Source organism: Pleurodeles waltl, chromosome 6, assembly GCF_031143425.1.
Source record: "Pleurodeles waltl isolate 20211129_DDA chromosome 6, aPleWal1.hap1.20221129, whole genome shotgun sequence".
In the NCBI taxonomy this organism is placed as follows: domain Eukaryota; kingdom Metazoa; phylum Chordata; class Amphibia; order Caudata; family Salamandridae; genus Pleurodeles; species Pleurodeles waltl.
The window spans coordinates 344,699,388-344,715,635 of NC_090445.1; the positions used below are offsets into that span (position 1 = coordinate 344,699,388).

At 47.2% G+C, this 16,248-nt stretch overlaps 1 protein-coding gene across 1 annotated transcript in view; it reads right to left on the bottom strand.

Moving 5' to 3' along the window:
- The window catches only part of LRP10 (LDL receptor related protein 10), a 244,297-nt gene extending 228,402 nt beyond the window's left edge, over positions 1-15,895 (bottom strand). Inside the window, exons 1-2 of the mRNA XM_069238242.1 lie at positions 15,768-15,895; positions 15,226-15,309 (exon numbers count right to left, since the gene is read on the bottom strand). Coding sequence (XP_069094343.1) covers positions 15,226-15,309; positions 15,768-15,861 — 178 coding nt within the window. The 5' untranslated portion in view covers positions 15,862-15,895. The remainder of the gene's footprint in view (positions 1-15,225; positions 15,310-15,767) is intronic.
- Between the last annotated feature and the right edge of the window lie 353 nt (positions 15,896-16,248).

Sequence of the window (16,248 nt, forward strand, 5' to 3'; positions counted from 1 at the left end):
CACTTGTGTAGGTGGGCCAAGTGCCTGTCACAGGGAAGAGCCAAAAACATGTTGAAACTGAGGGGGAACGAAAGCGGTATCAGAGGGAAAAAAAAAACATGTTTACGCTTACAAGTGGGGCATAATTTTTATAGGTATAGATGAGACAATGCTGGGTGGTAGGAAAGTTTTGGATTCCAGCAGATTTCGGAAGGTTCCATCACAAAAATGTGGAAAAAATGTGTGATTTCCAGCAAAGATGGAGGTTTGCGGGGCATTGTGGGTAAGAAAATGATGCCGGACGCATGTGAAACACACCACCCTGGACTCACCCAGATGTTTAGTTTTCAGATGTGTCTAGGTCTTGTGGATTTTTCTCCATGACAGCGTCCCAAAGTCCAAAAAGTGCAGCCCTCACCATTCCAAGTGGGACAATTTCGAGAGTTAGCCAAGCTCTCATGGCCCAAACGTAAAACCAAAATGCAAAATAATCAAATGTCCTCTTGCTTGCCATGGGATAAGAGGTTTTAGTGAGCGGAGGGAGAGCTGAAAGACTGTTACCCCTTCAGTTGGGGGGGCATAACCAGGCCCATACTGGTTGGTAGCCACCACCCCACTATTTTTTTTTTTTTTTTTAATTCCCTGGCATCTAGTAGACTTTCTGCGCCGCCCACCCCCCGGGTGTGGATCGGGGGTAATTGCCCAATCTGCCCACTGATGGGCAGAACTTAGGCCCCATTTATTTGGGGTGGGAATATGGCCATACCCCACCCTCTTATTTAAAAAAAAAAAAAATCTTCCCTGGTCTCTGGTGGGCTTTCTGCCCCCCCCCCCCCCCCTTGGGGGCAGATGGGCCTTCCAAAAATAGGCCGATCTGGCCAACAGTAATGAGCCCCCATGGGGAGCAACCCTTACCCAAGGGGCTGCCCCCCCCACACACACACATACACACCAATCCCTGGTGCCCTAGTGGTTTCTGCCCCCACCGGGGCAGAACGGCCTAATAGAAATAGGCCGATCTGCCCCCAAGGGAAGCAGAAATGGACCCCCCTTGCGTGAAATTGGCGCCAAAAGAAAATCCCTGTTGCCTAGCCTAATAAAAATAGGCCGATCTGCAGAAAAGGTCTAAAATAAATTTGCCCCCCAGGGGAACGACCCTTACCTAAGGGGTCGCTCCCCAAATATAAAAAAATATATATATATTATATAAATATATATATCTACCCCTGGTGTCTAGGGGTTTAGGGGTTTCTGCCCCCCCCCCCCAACCCGGGGGCAGATCAGCCTAATTATAATACGCCAATCTGCCCCCAGGTGGGGCAGAAAAGGCCTAAAAATATTTTGCTCCCCTCGTTCAATAACATTAAAAAAAAAAAAAACTGGCGTCTAGAGGTTTCTGCCCCACTGGGGGCAGATTGGCCTAATAAAAATAGGCCGATCTGCCCCAAGGAGGGCAGAAAAGGCCTAAAAGTAGCCTTTCCTTTCCTTTGATGCCTTTCTCGGACCCTCCATGTGATCGGAGGAGAAATGCAAAAGCATTTCTCCTCCGATCCGTGCTGGAAGCTCAGGCCTCCGATGAGGTCAGTACGCGATCACTTTGCTGATGTCATCAGACGCCACAGGGGTTAGGGGGGGTGGGGAGCGGGGTGGAAGGGGAAGCGATTTCCCTTCCATCCCTGCAGTGGGGTGCCGAGGCAAGGCTCATGGGGGGAGCGCTAGTGCTCCCCCCATGAGCCGGTCCCAGGACGTAACGGTTATGTCCTTGGCGCCTCAGCCAACGACGTAACCGTTACGTCCTTGGCTGCCAACGGGTTAAAACATTTAACAGATAAAATCATAATTTACCCCTCACCACCTGCCATACTTCTAAAACATGTTATGACCCAGAGCCCAACATCAAAAACATTAAGCAGTCCTCCCCCAGCACCCCAGCCCTAAAATATTTAACACACATAACCAGCACTCTTGGATCACTAATTCAGACACATTTTTAAAAATGATGCCAAGGTGCATGCAGCATCTAAAAATTCCATATTCTACAAAGGTGCAAGTGCCTCATTGCGTTGATTTATGTCATATCTTTTAAGCAATGGCTTCAAAATCAAACGATGAATCCTATTAAAATGACAATCAATCACCAGATGAACATCAACATTTTGACACCGCAAACCACATGAACAATTGTTCTCTGCATCTACAAGGGCTGCAAATTTCCCAGCGTTTATATATCGAAATTTCAGAGCCAGACAGAATTTTAATATGACAGAGCGTAGCTGGGCATCAGGCAGTGCTGATTTGTACCAAAATGCCCTCCTATTTTCCCAGGATTCTTCCCTATACTTAGCAGAGGGTCTGTTCCCAACATACTCCATGTCTGCCAATCAGGACTCTCTTCTACAGACCGTTTTTAATTCAGCTTTCGACATATGGGAGGCCTCCTTATCTTGAATTCCTCCAATTTTAGTACCTCGCAATAATTGCTAACCTTTTTCTGACCTGCACCGCCCACGTTAACTTGCTCCTTCTTATCTCAGCAGCACACAAAGCTCATATCTTCTGTCCTTCCAAAGGCCAAAGTTAGTCCCAAAATTACAGGGTTACTTCATAAGATAAGAATTTCCAGCCTGCAAGTCTGCTTCCAATCGTATTGCCTGACTCATTGCACTATTTGGGAGGGCTAACATTTATTTCAGACACTTATTCTCGAATCTCATCCAACTTTCCTCCATACTTAAATACAAAACCTCTGGCCAATATACACATTGAGTAGGGACCATAGCATTGTAATCTGTCAAAGGTGGAGAGACCAGGAGGGGCCCCCAAAAGCATTCTTAAAACGGAGTAGGCCCCCAATAGTTCCTGCTGCCTGCATCACCACCAATTCTTTATGAAGGGCCCAACTCAACTGTCTAGTAAACGTCATACCAAGGTACTTATAGGATGCTACGATCTCAACCCTACTATTACCTGAATATGTGACAGAACAACTAGGTCCTAAACAACTATAGCCTAAACCACTACTGCTAAACAACTAAAAAGTCTCTACAACTAAGTACTGAACAACTATTGTGTCTGAATAACAATGGACTGGAGGGCATTTTTTCTCTTAACCAGGCCCCCATACTCCCTCTTCTCACAATTATATTCCTCAGTTACATTTAAGGAGTTCCCTAAAGCGCCTCATCCTTTCTGCCTTCCTTAGCTCCTTTCTAGCGGTTTCACACTCCTCATCAAACCACTGCTGCTTAAAAGGCATAAAAGTCTAGAGAAATCAAAAAAATCTCCCCCAGATATGGAGTGCTACCAGCTTGAAAGGTCGGTGTTGCAGATATCCTTTTAGTTTCTTGAGCTTTAGAATAGGCCTGTAGTCCCCTGAAGGATTTTTTTTTTTTTTTTTTAACACAAAAATACTATTGAAAAATGTCCCTTCCCCTCATTTCCTCCAAAGGAACAGGTACTGCTATGTACTCTTTCCATAGACTCTCTATACCCTGAAGAGGGGCCTTCAATTTCTGAGGACAGTGTAGAACTGGGGTGCTTGCAAAAAACCTTCTGGTTCTTCTTGAAGCTCTATCTTGTACCCTTGACTTGTAATGTCCAACACCCAAGTATCTGAGCTTGATGTTTTCCAGATGTCGAAAAACTGAAGCAGACGACCTCCAACTAGCACAACATAGTCAGGATTTTTGAGGTGTTGACTTTGATGTTCCTGCTGATTGAGACCAGGATTGGTTTGAGCAAGAGACAGCCCAGCCATGTCCTCTCGCTTGAAAAGGGCTGGAAGGAACCTCACAATCCTCTTTGAGAAGCAAAAGTATTTTGCCAGAAAAACCACAACCTCTAGCTGAAAGGCGAGGCGTGGCCACAGCTTCTGGTCTTCTGCTGATTTCTTATTAACTCCTCCAGCTGTGTTCCAAATAATTCAATTCCAGGAAAATGAAAATGGCTCAGCATAGTCTTTTGAGCTGCATCAACTCTCCCAGAATGCATCCATATGGGTCTTCCTGCTGAAACGGCAGAAGCTGAAGTAGAAACATAAGCAGTGAGAAAAATCAAAGGAAATGTCCACCAAGAATCAGACATGCTGTGCTATAGCAGACTCTCACCTATCTCTGTGCAATCAGAACCTTTCTGAATTTCATCTTCCAAGGACTGAACATCCTTCAACAGAGACTGAACAGTATATAAAGCATAAGCAGATCCTCTAACGGCAAAATTAGAAGCCGTACAGACTATTAACTGCTGTATCTACTTCTGGTTGGGGTTTGCGGATATACTGTTTTTGGGTTTTATATTGTTTCTATGCCATTGTACAGATATGTGCTGTTAAGCGACGGTGCTCGGGCGGAGGTGGCACGGGAGGAACTACCAGCGCAGATGCTTGGGGTGGTGACCCGGCTGGCATGGGAGGGGCTTACACATGGCAGGACTGATGGTTCATACCCTTAGGTTCATGACATTGAATGTAAATAGTCTGGGTAGGAGTATTAAACGAACTATAGTTCTTCACTACCTGCGCCGACATGGGCTCGACCTTGTTACTGGTACTAGGTGGCGACATGAATCTGGTGGCAGACTCTGGGTTAGACAGACTATCGCGTACGGAGGGGGGAGGAGGCCTGCCGCCCCAACGGTGCTGCGGTCCTATATGACTCTTTCAGCCTGGTGGACCTGTGGAGGGAGCAGAATCCCGGAACAAGGCAGTTCAACCATCACTCAGTTCCCCACAATTCTTCGTCGAAGCTGGACTACCTGCTCAAGGCAGGGACTTCTGTGGGTATGTTTCGGGAGGCAGTGCACTACTCGAGAGGGATTTCGAACCATTCCCCGGTGGGGGTCACTCTGCTCGGCCCATCGCGGTCATACTCGGTGCTGCCTCGGCTTGACCCTTGGTATCTGAGAGACAAATCCTTTGTTTATAAAATGAGGGAAAGGGCGACCCAGTATTTCGAGAAAACTCTGGGATCCGTTGACTCGACGTGTACACTGTGGGAAGCCTTTAAAACTGTAATTAGGGGCCACACGCAGGAATAGATTGGCGGCCAAAAAAAGGAACATAACATGCAAGCCTCAAATCTTGAGCGGGCAATAGCAACACATGAGGCCCGTTCTGCTGCAGACAGGGAGGCGGAGGGCGATCTGCAACACCAACTTCAACTCAAGTGTTGCGAGCTGCACGCCTTGGCTGAACAGCATGCGCGGGCCATGCGCTGGCGACTTAGCGTTGATAATATAATGTGGGTGATAAAGCTAATAAACTGTTGGCCTGGCTGGACTGGAGGGACCGTGAGAGATCGTGGACTAGGGAGGCGAAGTCTGGGGATGGTGCTATGCGTGGGACCAATGAGACCATTGCCAATGCCTTTGCTGTTTACTGATTCGGATGACTGAGGCAGACTGTTCGGGCTTCTAACTGGACATCCCGTTTCCGGAGCTCTCGGCAGAAGAGAGGTATGAGCTAGACGCTGAGCTGTCAGAGGAGGAGGTCGCTGAGGCTTTGTGGGGGCTCCAGTCGGGTAAAGCTGCAGAACCAAATTGACTCCCGATGGAGTTGTTCAAGTAAATGGGGAGCAAGGTAGTTAAACATATGCTGGCCATGTTTTGGGAAGCAAGGGAGGTGGGAGTATTGCTGCCGGATCAGCGGACAGCAACTATCGTACTGATCCGGAAGAAGGATAAGCCCCCGGAGATCTGTGCCTCCTGCAGGTCCGTCTCTCTTCTAAATGCAGAGGTCAAGGTCCTGGCAAAGGTCCTAGCAACCAGGCTTCGTGCAATTATTACCAGGTTAATCCATTTGGATCAGTCGGGCTTTATGCCATCCAGATCCATGCGTTTGAACTTGAGGAGATTCTACAGGGTTCTGCACATGACAGAACACCAGAATAGTGAACAGGCAGCGCTGCTGTCCCTCGATGCTAAAATGGCCTTCGATAGCATGGAATGGCCGTATATTATGGCGGTCCTTATAAGGTTTGGAGTGGGCCCGCGGTTCCTGGCCTGGATTCGACTGCTATATCGCGAACCGGTGGCTCAGGTGCGGGTCAATGTGATGCTGTCCAGGCCCTTAGCTCTATATAGGGGCACCCAATAGGGGTGTCCGCTCTCCCCAATACTCTTTGCGTTGGCACTTGACCCACTGGCAGAATGGGTCAGACGGGATCCCCTGATTCGGGGCATCGATTCTGGAGCTACATGGACGGAACGTGTCTCCCTGTACGCAGATGATATTCTGCTGTATGTCACCAGGCCCCGATGGTCCATTGATAGAATCATGCAGATTCTTCGCATATTACGGTTTTTGGATTAACTGGGCCAAGTCGTTGGTGTTCCCTTTAGCGGCCCCCCCCCCGTCCCTGCCCCCGGGTTATGAAGTACAGACCTCACTGGATGGGTTCAAATACTTGGGGATATATGTGACCAGGAATCAGGAGCTTTTTCCCCAGGAAAACTTGCAGCCAGTGCTCAACAGATTTCGTAGGAATGTGGCCCACTGGAGGAAGCTGCCTCTCTCTCTGGTGGGAAGAGCAGCCCTCTATAAGATGATGATTCTGTCCAGTCTACTATATGTTTTTCAGAACACCCTTAATAGGGTGCTGGCAGAGGTGTTTCACCGTCTGGACCGCAATTTTAGGCTTCTGCTGTGTGACGGCGGCTGTTCCAGCGAGTCATTGACAAAGCTGAAACTCTGGGTGTACGAGGGCGGGCTGGCTATTCCAGACCCTCTTCGTTACTATTGGGCATCCCAACTGGTGACTATTAATGACTGGGCCTTTGCGGACCAGGGGGACCCGGCGTTTCGAGTGGACAGACAGATGATGGGCGGGGGTGGATATGAGCGAGCCCTTTACGCCCCTGCGAGTGCGCTGCCGGTGCACACACCAACCGTGGTAAGAGCATGGTGTGATGCTACATGCTTCCTTGGTTGGGGTAGTACCTTGAGGGTGCAGACAACCAAATGAAAATATTGCCATTATTTAACACTTATTTCTATGGCGAATCCATGTTTCTCGACAGATAAATAGTAATACCACAGTAAATTCTGCATCCCGTAATTACAAATAACCATTGTATAACTCTGAGTGCCAGAAAAAACAGAAGTATGTGTGGTCTATTTCTATATCACCCTGGACACTAAACATGCATATGATCAAGACTTTAACCAGGTCATGAACACTAGAACGCTGAAGAATCACCTGTATTTAAACGCACATACTAGAAATGACTAGAAGTATAAGCATTTGCAGGACAAGGATTGAAAACAAACCGCAGCACAGGAAGGTCAGCAGCAATGACGGGAGGGAGGAGGTTGAAGCAAGAAGGCAACAGATGGCCAAAGATGACCAACCAAAAGGATCAATCAGTGAAGTCTGCTGGGAAGAGGGGCCATCACACACTTTAACAGGAGGAAGCGTGAACGTAGTCTGATGGCCAACAAAAATGTTCTCTTAGTGAAATCACCTGGGAGCTGGAATTGTCTAGTTCACAGTGGCACATACGTTTGTCTTGTCATTTTTATAACACATATAGGGGGTCATTCTGACCCTGGCGGCCAGTGGCCGCCAGGGCCACCGACCACGGGAGCACCGCCAACAGGCTGGCGGTGCTCCCGAGGGCATTCTGACCGCGGCGGTTCAGCCGCGGTCAGAAAGGGTAAACCGGCGGTCTCCCGCCGGTTTACCACTGCCCGTTGGAATCCTCCAAGGCGGCGCAGCTTGCTGCGCCGCCGAGGGGATTCCGACCCCCCATACCGCCATCCAGTTCCCGGCGGTCCGCCCGCCGGGAACCGGATGGCGGTAGGGGGGGTCGCGGGGCCCCTGCAGTGCCCATGCCACTGGCATGGGCACTGCAGGGGCCACCGACCACGGGAGCACCGCCAACAGGCTGGCGGTGCTCCCGAGGGCATTCTGACCGCGGCGGTTCAGCCGCGGTCAGAAAGGGTAAACCGGCGGTCTCCCGCCGGTTTACCACTGCCCGTTGGAATCCTCCAAGGCGGCGCAGCTTGCTGCGCCGCCGAGGGGATTCCGACCCCCCATACCGCCATCCAGTTCCCGGCGGTCCGCCCGCCGGGAACCGGATGGCGGTAGGGGGGGGGTCGCGGGGCCCCTGGGGGCCCCTGCAGTGCCCATGCCACTAGCATGGGCACTGCAGGGGCCCCCGTAAGAGGGCCCCTACAAGTATTTCACTGTCTGCTTGGCAGACAGTGAAATACGCGACGGGTGCAACAGCACCCGTCGCACCTTCCCACTCCGCCGGCTCGATTACGAGCCGGCATCCTCGTGGGAAGGGAGTTTTTCCCTGGGCTGGCGGGCGGTCTTTTGGCGACCGCCCGCCAGCCCAGGGGAAACCTCAAAATACCCACCGCGGTCTTCCGACCGCGGTACGGTATTTTGGCGGCTCCCGCCGGGCGCGCGGTGACCGCGTCCGGCGGGAGTCAGAATGACCCCCATAATTCTCTATAGAAATAAAACACTATTTGGACTCTGACACATTTAAAACACAATCTGTATTTTAAGCTCTTCCATATAGGGGCGCATCGCAGGCCCCTGCAGTGCACCTCCCCCGTCTAAATCCCTTCGGGGGGACCCTCATTCAGCCCAAGGCAAGCCTTTGAATATATGTGAGCTATGAGAGACGTCACACCTACACCACATTTTGAGGTAGGGCACCACACCACTTTTTTCATGGCTTTTTCGAGGTAAAAGACCTCTCCTCCGATGTTCATGCAAATTAGGGGCATGGTATTATCCAGTTTTAGAATTGCTGGGGCAACAGATGTGTAGTGGCTTATGGTAAAATATGCAATATCTCCGAGAGCGGCACTGCTGAAAAGCTGTCAAGAAAGTGATCAAATTAGGCACATGTTCAGGGCTCTAGTTGTTTTCTGTCCTTTCAGCAGCCATCACACAAATCCTTTTGTTTATCTCCTACGAGCTAATTATGACCCTTCCAGCATTCTGCATACACACCCAGCCGTAAAGTAGGGTAAGGATGAACTGCGTGTTCAGCATGTGGTGACTGTTGGCTCTGGATATTTTAGACCGAGTGTGGCGGAATCCCTTTTTATGGTGAGCAGGTAATGCACATAACATAAGAGAACAAGCAGCGGCGCAGCAAGGACGGGAGGGAGGGGCTGCGAGTGAAGAGGTAACAGATGGGCAACAAAAATGTTCAATCAGTGAAGTTCGCTGGGAGGGGAGGCCATCACAAGCTTTAACAGGAGGAAGCATATATACGTAGTGTGATGGCCAACAAAAATGTTCTCTTAGTGAAATCGCCCCGGAGGGAACTAAGCATACAGAGGGAGGGACATTTAGAAAAATGCACCAATAAAAGTGAAGCATTTAAGACAAGCACAACAAAGAACTAATGGTAAGAGTGGGTGCAGTTAAAAGCCCATAGATAGAATACAACATGTTTTGCAGGCAGCGCTGCTGAGGCTCAACCTAAAAAGGAAATTTCTGATACAGTAAGTGTGTGAGACCTCAAGCCTCATGCTATCAGTGGCTCAGTTACCAAAATAACATTAAAGAAGGACATTGGCACTGCCTATCCCTTCTTAAATTAAATATTATTAAGGCAGGAAGACACACCTAGTGCAGCACGACTGCCCTTCCTACTCAAAGGGAAATGGAGGCCCACTGGGACACATTGGCTAAGCTTAGCAGTTTCTACAAGATTAGGTACTATGGAGGACAAACCAGAAAAACACAGCTGCATTCTCAATAGTTTCCAATTCAAAAACATGGAGTATGCGATGGCTAAAGCATAGCTGCGTCCTCAAAATTTTATATTCAGAAAACATCATGGACGCGCTGGCTAAAGCACTGCTGCACCCTCCATTACTCAACCAGGGATGTGGAATTCCTATCGCCCGACGCCCGGGACATCTTGTTTGGGGTCAAGGGCAACAAGTTTTTATGTTTACTTTGTCCTTGGGACAAGTAAGCCCAACCCCCCTGCAGCACAAACCCTTTGGCTGCCTGTTTACAGAGAGTTGAACTCTCTGCAGTTGAGGTAATGTGTTTCCAAAGGATAATGCTGTTCGAACTTGTATTTATGGTTCATTATTTGAAAGCCTTCATTATTAGGGTGCGTGCTGTAAATAAATGTTTTAAGGTCACACTTCACTACTGACGTTGGTTCCAGTACAAAAAAAAAAAATGTGTACACACATGTTTGAAAAGTTTAGGCTAAGAGGCTAAGTATAATGCTCCCAGAATGCTCTCTGATTATGTGCAAATGAAGTGTCATTTAGTAAAATGTGTTGATGCATGCTAGTATTTCCCAAAAATATTTCTAATGGAAAATCAGTGTAACCATTTTCAACACGATTATGGGAAGCATGAAAATAAACAAACACTGACAAAGCCAACTGATCTGACATATTTTTATAAGTCTTTTAGTTTCATCAATGCGTGTCTTGTTTTGACATGGCTTTTGTAACACTTTATTGTTGTGGGAGCTACCAGGCCCTCAACATTGTAACAAACATTGGCAAAACCCCCCCAAAAAGTTTTTGAACTCTTAAAGCACACGTTGCCACCAGCGGCATAACAAAGGCCCCGCAGCCGCCCTCCAGGGGGCCCCGTCAGCACAGCACCTGCCCTGAGTGAGTCTGGAGAGGGGGCTCCTCCATGTTCTTTGCAAAGGGGCACCCTCCAGTTTCGTTACGTCACTGATTGCCACTGTAGTTCCTGACACTGAACAAAACTACTTTGTGTGGCAATATGCTCCTTGTGGAAGAGCAGAATGCGATCACTCACAGTAAAGCCAGCCGAAAGAGAGAGAAATAGAAGTTTAATAAAAACAAAATGTCTTTGTTAACACCAGACCTAATTAGGGACCAAGACCCACATGTAGGTAGCTTTTTGCATGTCGCAAACAGCGACTTTCGCTGTTTGCGACGTGCAAAAAGCACATTGCGATGCACAAACCCAGTTTTGCGATTCAGTAACCTGGTTACCGAATCACAAAACGGGTTTGCGACTCGCAATTAGTAAGGGGTGTTCCCTTCCTAATTGCAACTCGCACTGCAATGTAGGATTGTTTTGTGACCGCGGGCGCAAACCAATCGCAGTTTGCACCCATTTCAAATGGGTGCTAACACTTTCGCAAAAGGGAAGGGATCCCCATGGGACCCCTTTCCCATTGTGAATGTCACTGTAAACATTTTTTCAGAGCAGGCAGTGGTCCTGTGGACCACTGCCTGCTCTGAAAAAATGAAACGAAAACGTTTCATTTTTCGTTTTTGTTATGCATCTCATTTTCCTTTAAGGAAAACGGGCTGCATTACAAAAAAAACTGCTTTATTGAAAAGCAGTCACAGACATGGTGGTCTGCTGTCTCCAGCAGGCCACCATTCGTGAGGGGGTCGCAAATTGCGACCCACCTCATGATTATTCATGATGTGGGCATTTGCGAAGCCCTTGCGAATCACAGATGGTGTCAAGGACACCATCCTACATTCGGATTTGCGACTCGCAATTTGCAGGTCACAAATCTGAACCTACCTACTTGTGGCCCCAAATTCTTAAAGAAAGTCACAAAAGTGCACCCATGGTATATGTCGTACCCCTATAAAATATTTGTGAACTGTATTTTAGCGTGGGTAAATACGATGTGTAGATTTGCTCATGTGAAAATCTATTGAGCATTTGCAAGTTCATTTTCCCTCCAGCCACTTTCTTCCCAACCCTGGAAGAAGTTCTAATTCTGCCATTGTCAGGAGTAAATGTCCAACCTTTCTTATTATGGGAAAATATTAGAGAGAAGCTGGTAAAAATCTTTAAAACATGCAGGTTAGTAGGTTTGCAGACTCAAAGGCATTCCAGCCCTGGAACTATTGCTTACTGCTTCCTCCAGCCCCAGTATGCAGATCTGCAGAAAGGTGGCAAAATAAGGAAATTGCTACAGTAGGGATTGAAACTCCAAGTATTCAAGCCCTACTATGGTAGTAGCCCTGGCATAATCAGAGAGGCTATTAATTGCTGCCATAATTTGTCGCCACACTACATGGCACCAAAGGGACAATAAGATCTTTTTACAGGACAAGTAGATTTGAGAAGCAACCTGTCCCCTGGACAAGTAGATATTTTAATAAATTCCACACCCCTGTCAACATAAACAAACAAGGGAGGGTGACATATGAAATACTGGAGAAGAGGGGCAAGAGCACTGAGATTTGGGGATTTCCAGTGACTGCTGTTTACGGTAAACAGTGTGACCTACAGGAGCAAGGAGATATCTCAGGGTACAAGTCGGGGGTACCCGCAGGTAAAAAAAATGTAAATTAGCACTTGTATAGCACACTACTCACCCGTTAGGGTCTCAAGGCGCTGTACTCATACCGCTATGGAACCCCTCCTGGCTTTTCCCTGTGAGGCGCCCACTCCCGAGCACCCCCAGGGTGAAGCCAGGCATCCAAGCGCTGTTGGGACCATTGTGGAGATTAAGCAAGCTATTGCCCAGAGTTGCAGAGTGGGACCCATGAATTAGATTAGGCACTGAGGCGAGAATTATCTGGTCAAGGGGAATTGAGCCCAAGACCTGCCGAAGCGGGACTTGAACCCTGGTCTTGAGCCAGATCTCTGCTTCAGGGTCTGCCGCTATAACCATTGAGCCACACTTCTCCACAGCGTCCAGCACCTATTTTCACAAGACGGACACCGTCCACCCTGCCAAGTAGTTGTGCCGCACTGTAACATGCTGAACTTGTTCCGGTGTAATGGTTAAACACCGCAATGCATTAAGAAGCTACTGCATGTTGCCTTCTTTCATTCTGAGCAGCAACGTGCAGGCAGCAGTGAAGAGGCTTTTTTATTTTAAATTTGATCTGGGGCCAAAGCAAAAGGCTGAGGTTGAGTGGATATCAGGTCTCCTTCTGCTCTCGCTGGAGCTATCTGGAGCCTCACACTCACCTGTGAATGAAATGGAGTGGAAACAAAGGCACACAGCTTGTCATCACTTCACAGGTACTCGAGAGAGGCATGCTTTTGACTGTGGTCAATCACTGGATTTAAGGCATATGCATGCACAGTAAGAATGCACAGTTAGAATGTTAGATATGTTGGTCTGTTCTACAAAAGTAGGTACTATGGAGGAATAGGAAGCAAAACACAGCTGTGTTCTCTATAATTCACAATTCAAAAACATGGAGTATGCGCTGGCTAAAGCATAGCTGCATCTTCAAAGGTTCATAATCAGAAAACATCAAGGACGCGCTGGCTAAAGCACTGCTGCATCCTCCATTATTCAACATAAACAAACAAAGAAGCGTGACATTTGAAGTACTGGAGAAGAGTGGCAAGAGCATTGAGGTTTGGGGATCTCCAGTGACTACTTATTACGGTAAACAGTGTGACCTATAGGAGCAAGGAGATATCTCAGGGCACAAGTCGGGGATACACGCGGGTACATAGTGTCTACCCCCTACTTTCACAAGAAGGACGCCGTCCACCCTGCAAATATTTGTGCACCACTGTCAAATGCTGAACTTGTTCCGGTGTAAGGGTTAAACACTGCAACTCATTCAGCAGCTCCTGCATGTTGCCTGCTTTCCCTGTAAGCAGCAACGTGCAGGCAGCAGTGAATAGGCTTTTTTTATTATAAATTTGTTCTTGGGCCAAAACAAAAGGATAAAGTTAAGGAGCTATCCGGCGCCTCACACACACCTGTGAATGCAAGGGAGTGGAAACAAAGGCACACAGCTTATCACTTCACAGGTACTTGAGAGAGGCATGCTTTTGACTGGTCAGTCACTGGATTTAAGGGATATGCATGCAAAGTAAGAATGTTAGATATGCTGGTCTGCTCCTGTATTTACACAAATAGCAATTTAAATATCACTAGTTTGTTTTATTATGCAGTGTCAAAAGGTTTTACATCACATGTACACGTTATACATTGACAATAAATCATATAAGTGTAAATCTTTGTATAGGATGTGTTACATAGGACAGTGAGGGTTACAAGGTGTAGGAGTCACATGTCCTTCTTAGCTCTCTCTGCTATATTAGAAGGATTACAATTTATGAACTGCAAGTAACAAAAGGATCTATGTGTTAAAAATAGTGGCCCACTTACCTATCTACCTAAAATAAAAATCTGTCATGATACTATGCAAGAGACACGTTAACCCTCTATGGTACTTTGATTCAGAACTGGGACTAGACACAACCTACATCTCTTTAGGAAATGCGTTAAGCACCAGAGTTATCTTACCATTATTATTCTTCCATGCGAATTACAGGGCACACTAAGCTCTCTGCAGCAGGTGCCTTACTCCCATAAGATTTTTTTTTAAATGCAGTCTTTGCAACCAATTAAGGAGAACAGATTTATTGCCACATTCCTCCTTGTGTTAATTTCTTTGTGGAAGAGATTTTCATAAATAAATGTTGAAATTAAGACACAGATTTTGGGTCAGGGTTGTGTCACTTTTGTGGCACATCCCCAACTCAAAATCTCATATTTAAATCTGGCAATTCGCTCAACTGTACTCCTTACAGACCTGATACACATCTGTGTGAGGTCTAAAGATCACATGTTACTTCTTGTGATGTCACTTAATGTGAGCTTATGGGTTGTAGTGCCATTTCCTGTAATGTCACTTCCTGTGATGCCAGTTGTGATATAACACGCCATGATGTCACATGCTGTGCAATCATGTGCCATGGTGTCACTTGAATACTGTCTAACTTGGTTAGTCCACCCACTGGTTTTTTTTTTTAGGATTTGTGCCCTGCGATATCTTAATGGTAATCTGGCTGGCATGATGCCAAGCATAGGATTGCTTGATAACGCGTGTAAAGTTAACAGGGTGGCAGATTGTAGGTTGTAAGAGATAGGAAGTAAATTTGAAATCTCCCAGCCAAATTCAGGTGGTGTCCCCTGTAACATTGACCACAAAGGATGTGGAGCATGCCTGACTTTTGGGGCCCAATTAGAATCTGGTGTTGTGGAGCAATGTGGATTTAGGGGAAACTGACTCTAAAATTGGATTGCTAAACTTTTAATTCTCCACTTCGCAATCACAGACTTAATGCGGTGAATTCTGATCTCTCCGTGATTTTGCTTTCTGCAGGACAGTAAATTTCAAATGCACAAATTATGACCCAAACGCCGCCTGTTCTACTGGACTCGCCACTCTTCCTGGAAGCTATTCGTTGAGACACAATAATGTACTGGAGTGCCCACTACTGAGTGCCAGAGTCTGTGGAATGTATTGGAACTAGCAAAGAAGCCTACCAATCAGTGGGAGAAGGTGAAGCAATAGAAGCAGCATCCGGCACTTTACAGGCACTGCTGCCATCTCTGGGGAATAACCGGGACCTGCAAGGAAATGAAATGGTTAGGAGGATTTCCATTAGCAGCGAATGAAACACTCTACACTTTTTCACTCCGTCGGTAACAAGACCTTAAGTGACTGTACAAGAAACGTATAAGGAGGGAAGCTGGGAGGAAGGGTATACCGGGGAGGAGATAATAGCTTAAATGGAAGCTGTAACTAAACGCCAAATTACTGGTCACTAATGAATTTACTGTGTTTTAAAACATTCACATAATAGTAGTAAAAAAGTGTCACGGCACTGGCTACATTGTTGAGAAATCTTCATAAAGGAAGGCCACGCGTAATACTAGGCCCGTGGACTTTATGTCACAACAACTGAAGTTTAGTTAACAAAGTAAATACAAGCCAGATGGAGACCTACTCATACTAGAATACACGTCCAGCACATGCTAGTGGGACCAGGATTTTCATCTACGGTGACTTTCCGTCAACTACTTACACGGATCGTCCGTGAAATCAACCTCATATCCGTTGTTCGTAGGCGATCTTTTAACGGATGTCAAGTATCTGTATTCACCACTTCCTTGTTGCATAACAACCAATACCACGCCTGAACATAGTCTGGGTGTTTTCTGGAAATGGGCATACGGGTAATGAGTAAAATGGCCTTGGATTGGAGCGTTGGGGTTCCCAGCCAATCATAGTGCGTTACACAGAATTCCTAAATGCTGATTGGTCGAGGAATCTGCACATGTCGTTGCCAGACGCTCCCTCTCCAGCCCCACGTAATTGGTGACTGACGCCTTTCTTGAAGTGAGGAAAGTTAGTTGAGCTGAACCTGTGCTTTAGTCTGTGGTGACTTCAGGTAGTGCGGAAGCTGCCCTTGATCTCTCGTCCTGTTAGGCTGTTCCCCACCCCCGCCGTTGTGGATAGAAATGAGGAGTGAGCTTATCGTAGAGCAGAGTAATGCGAGCGGAGTT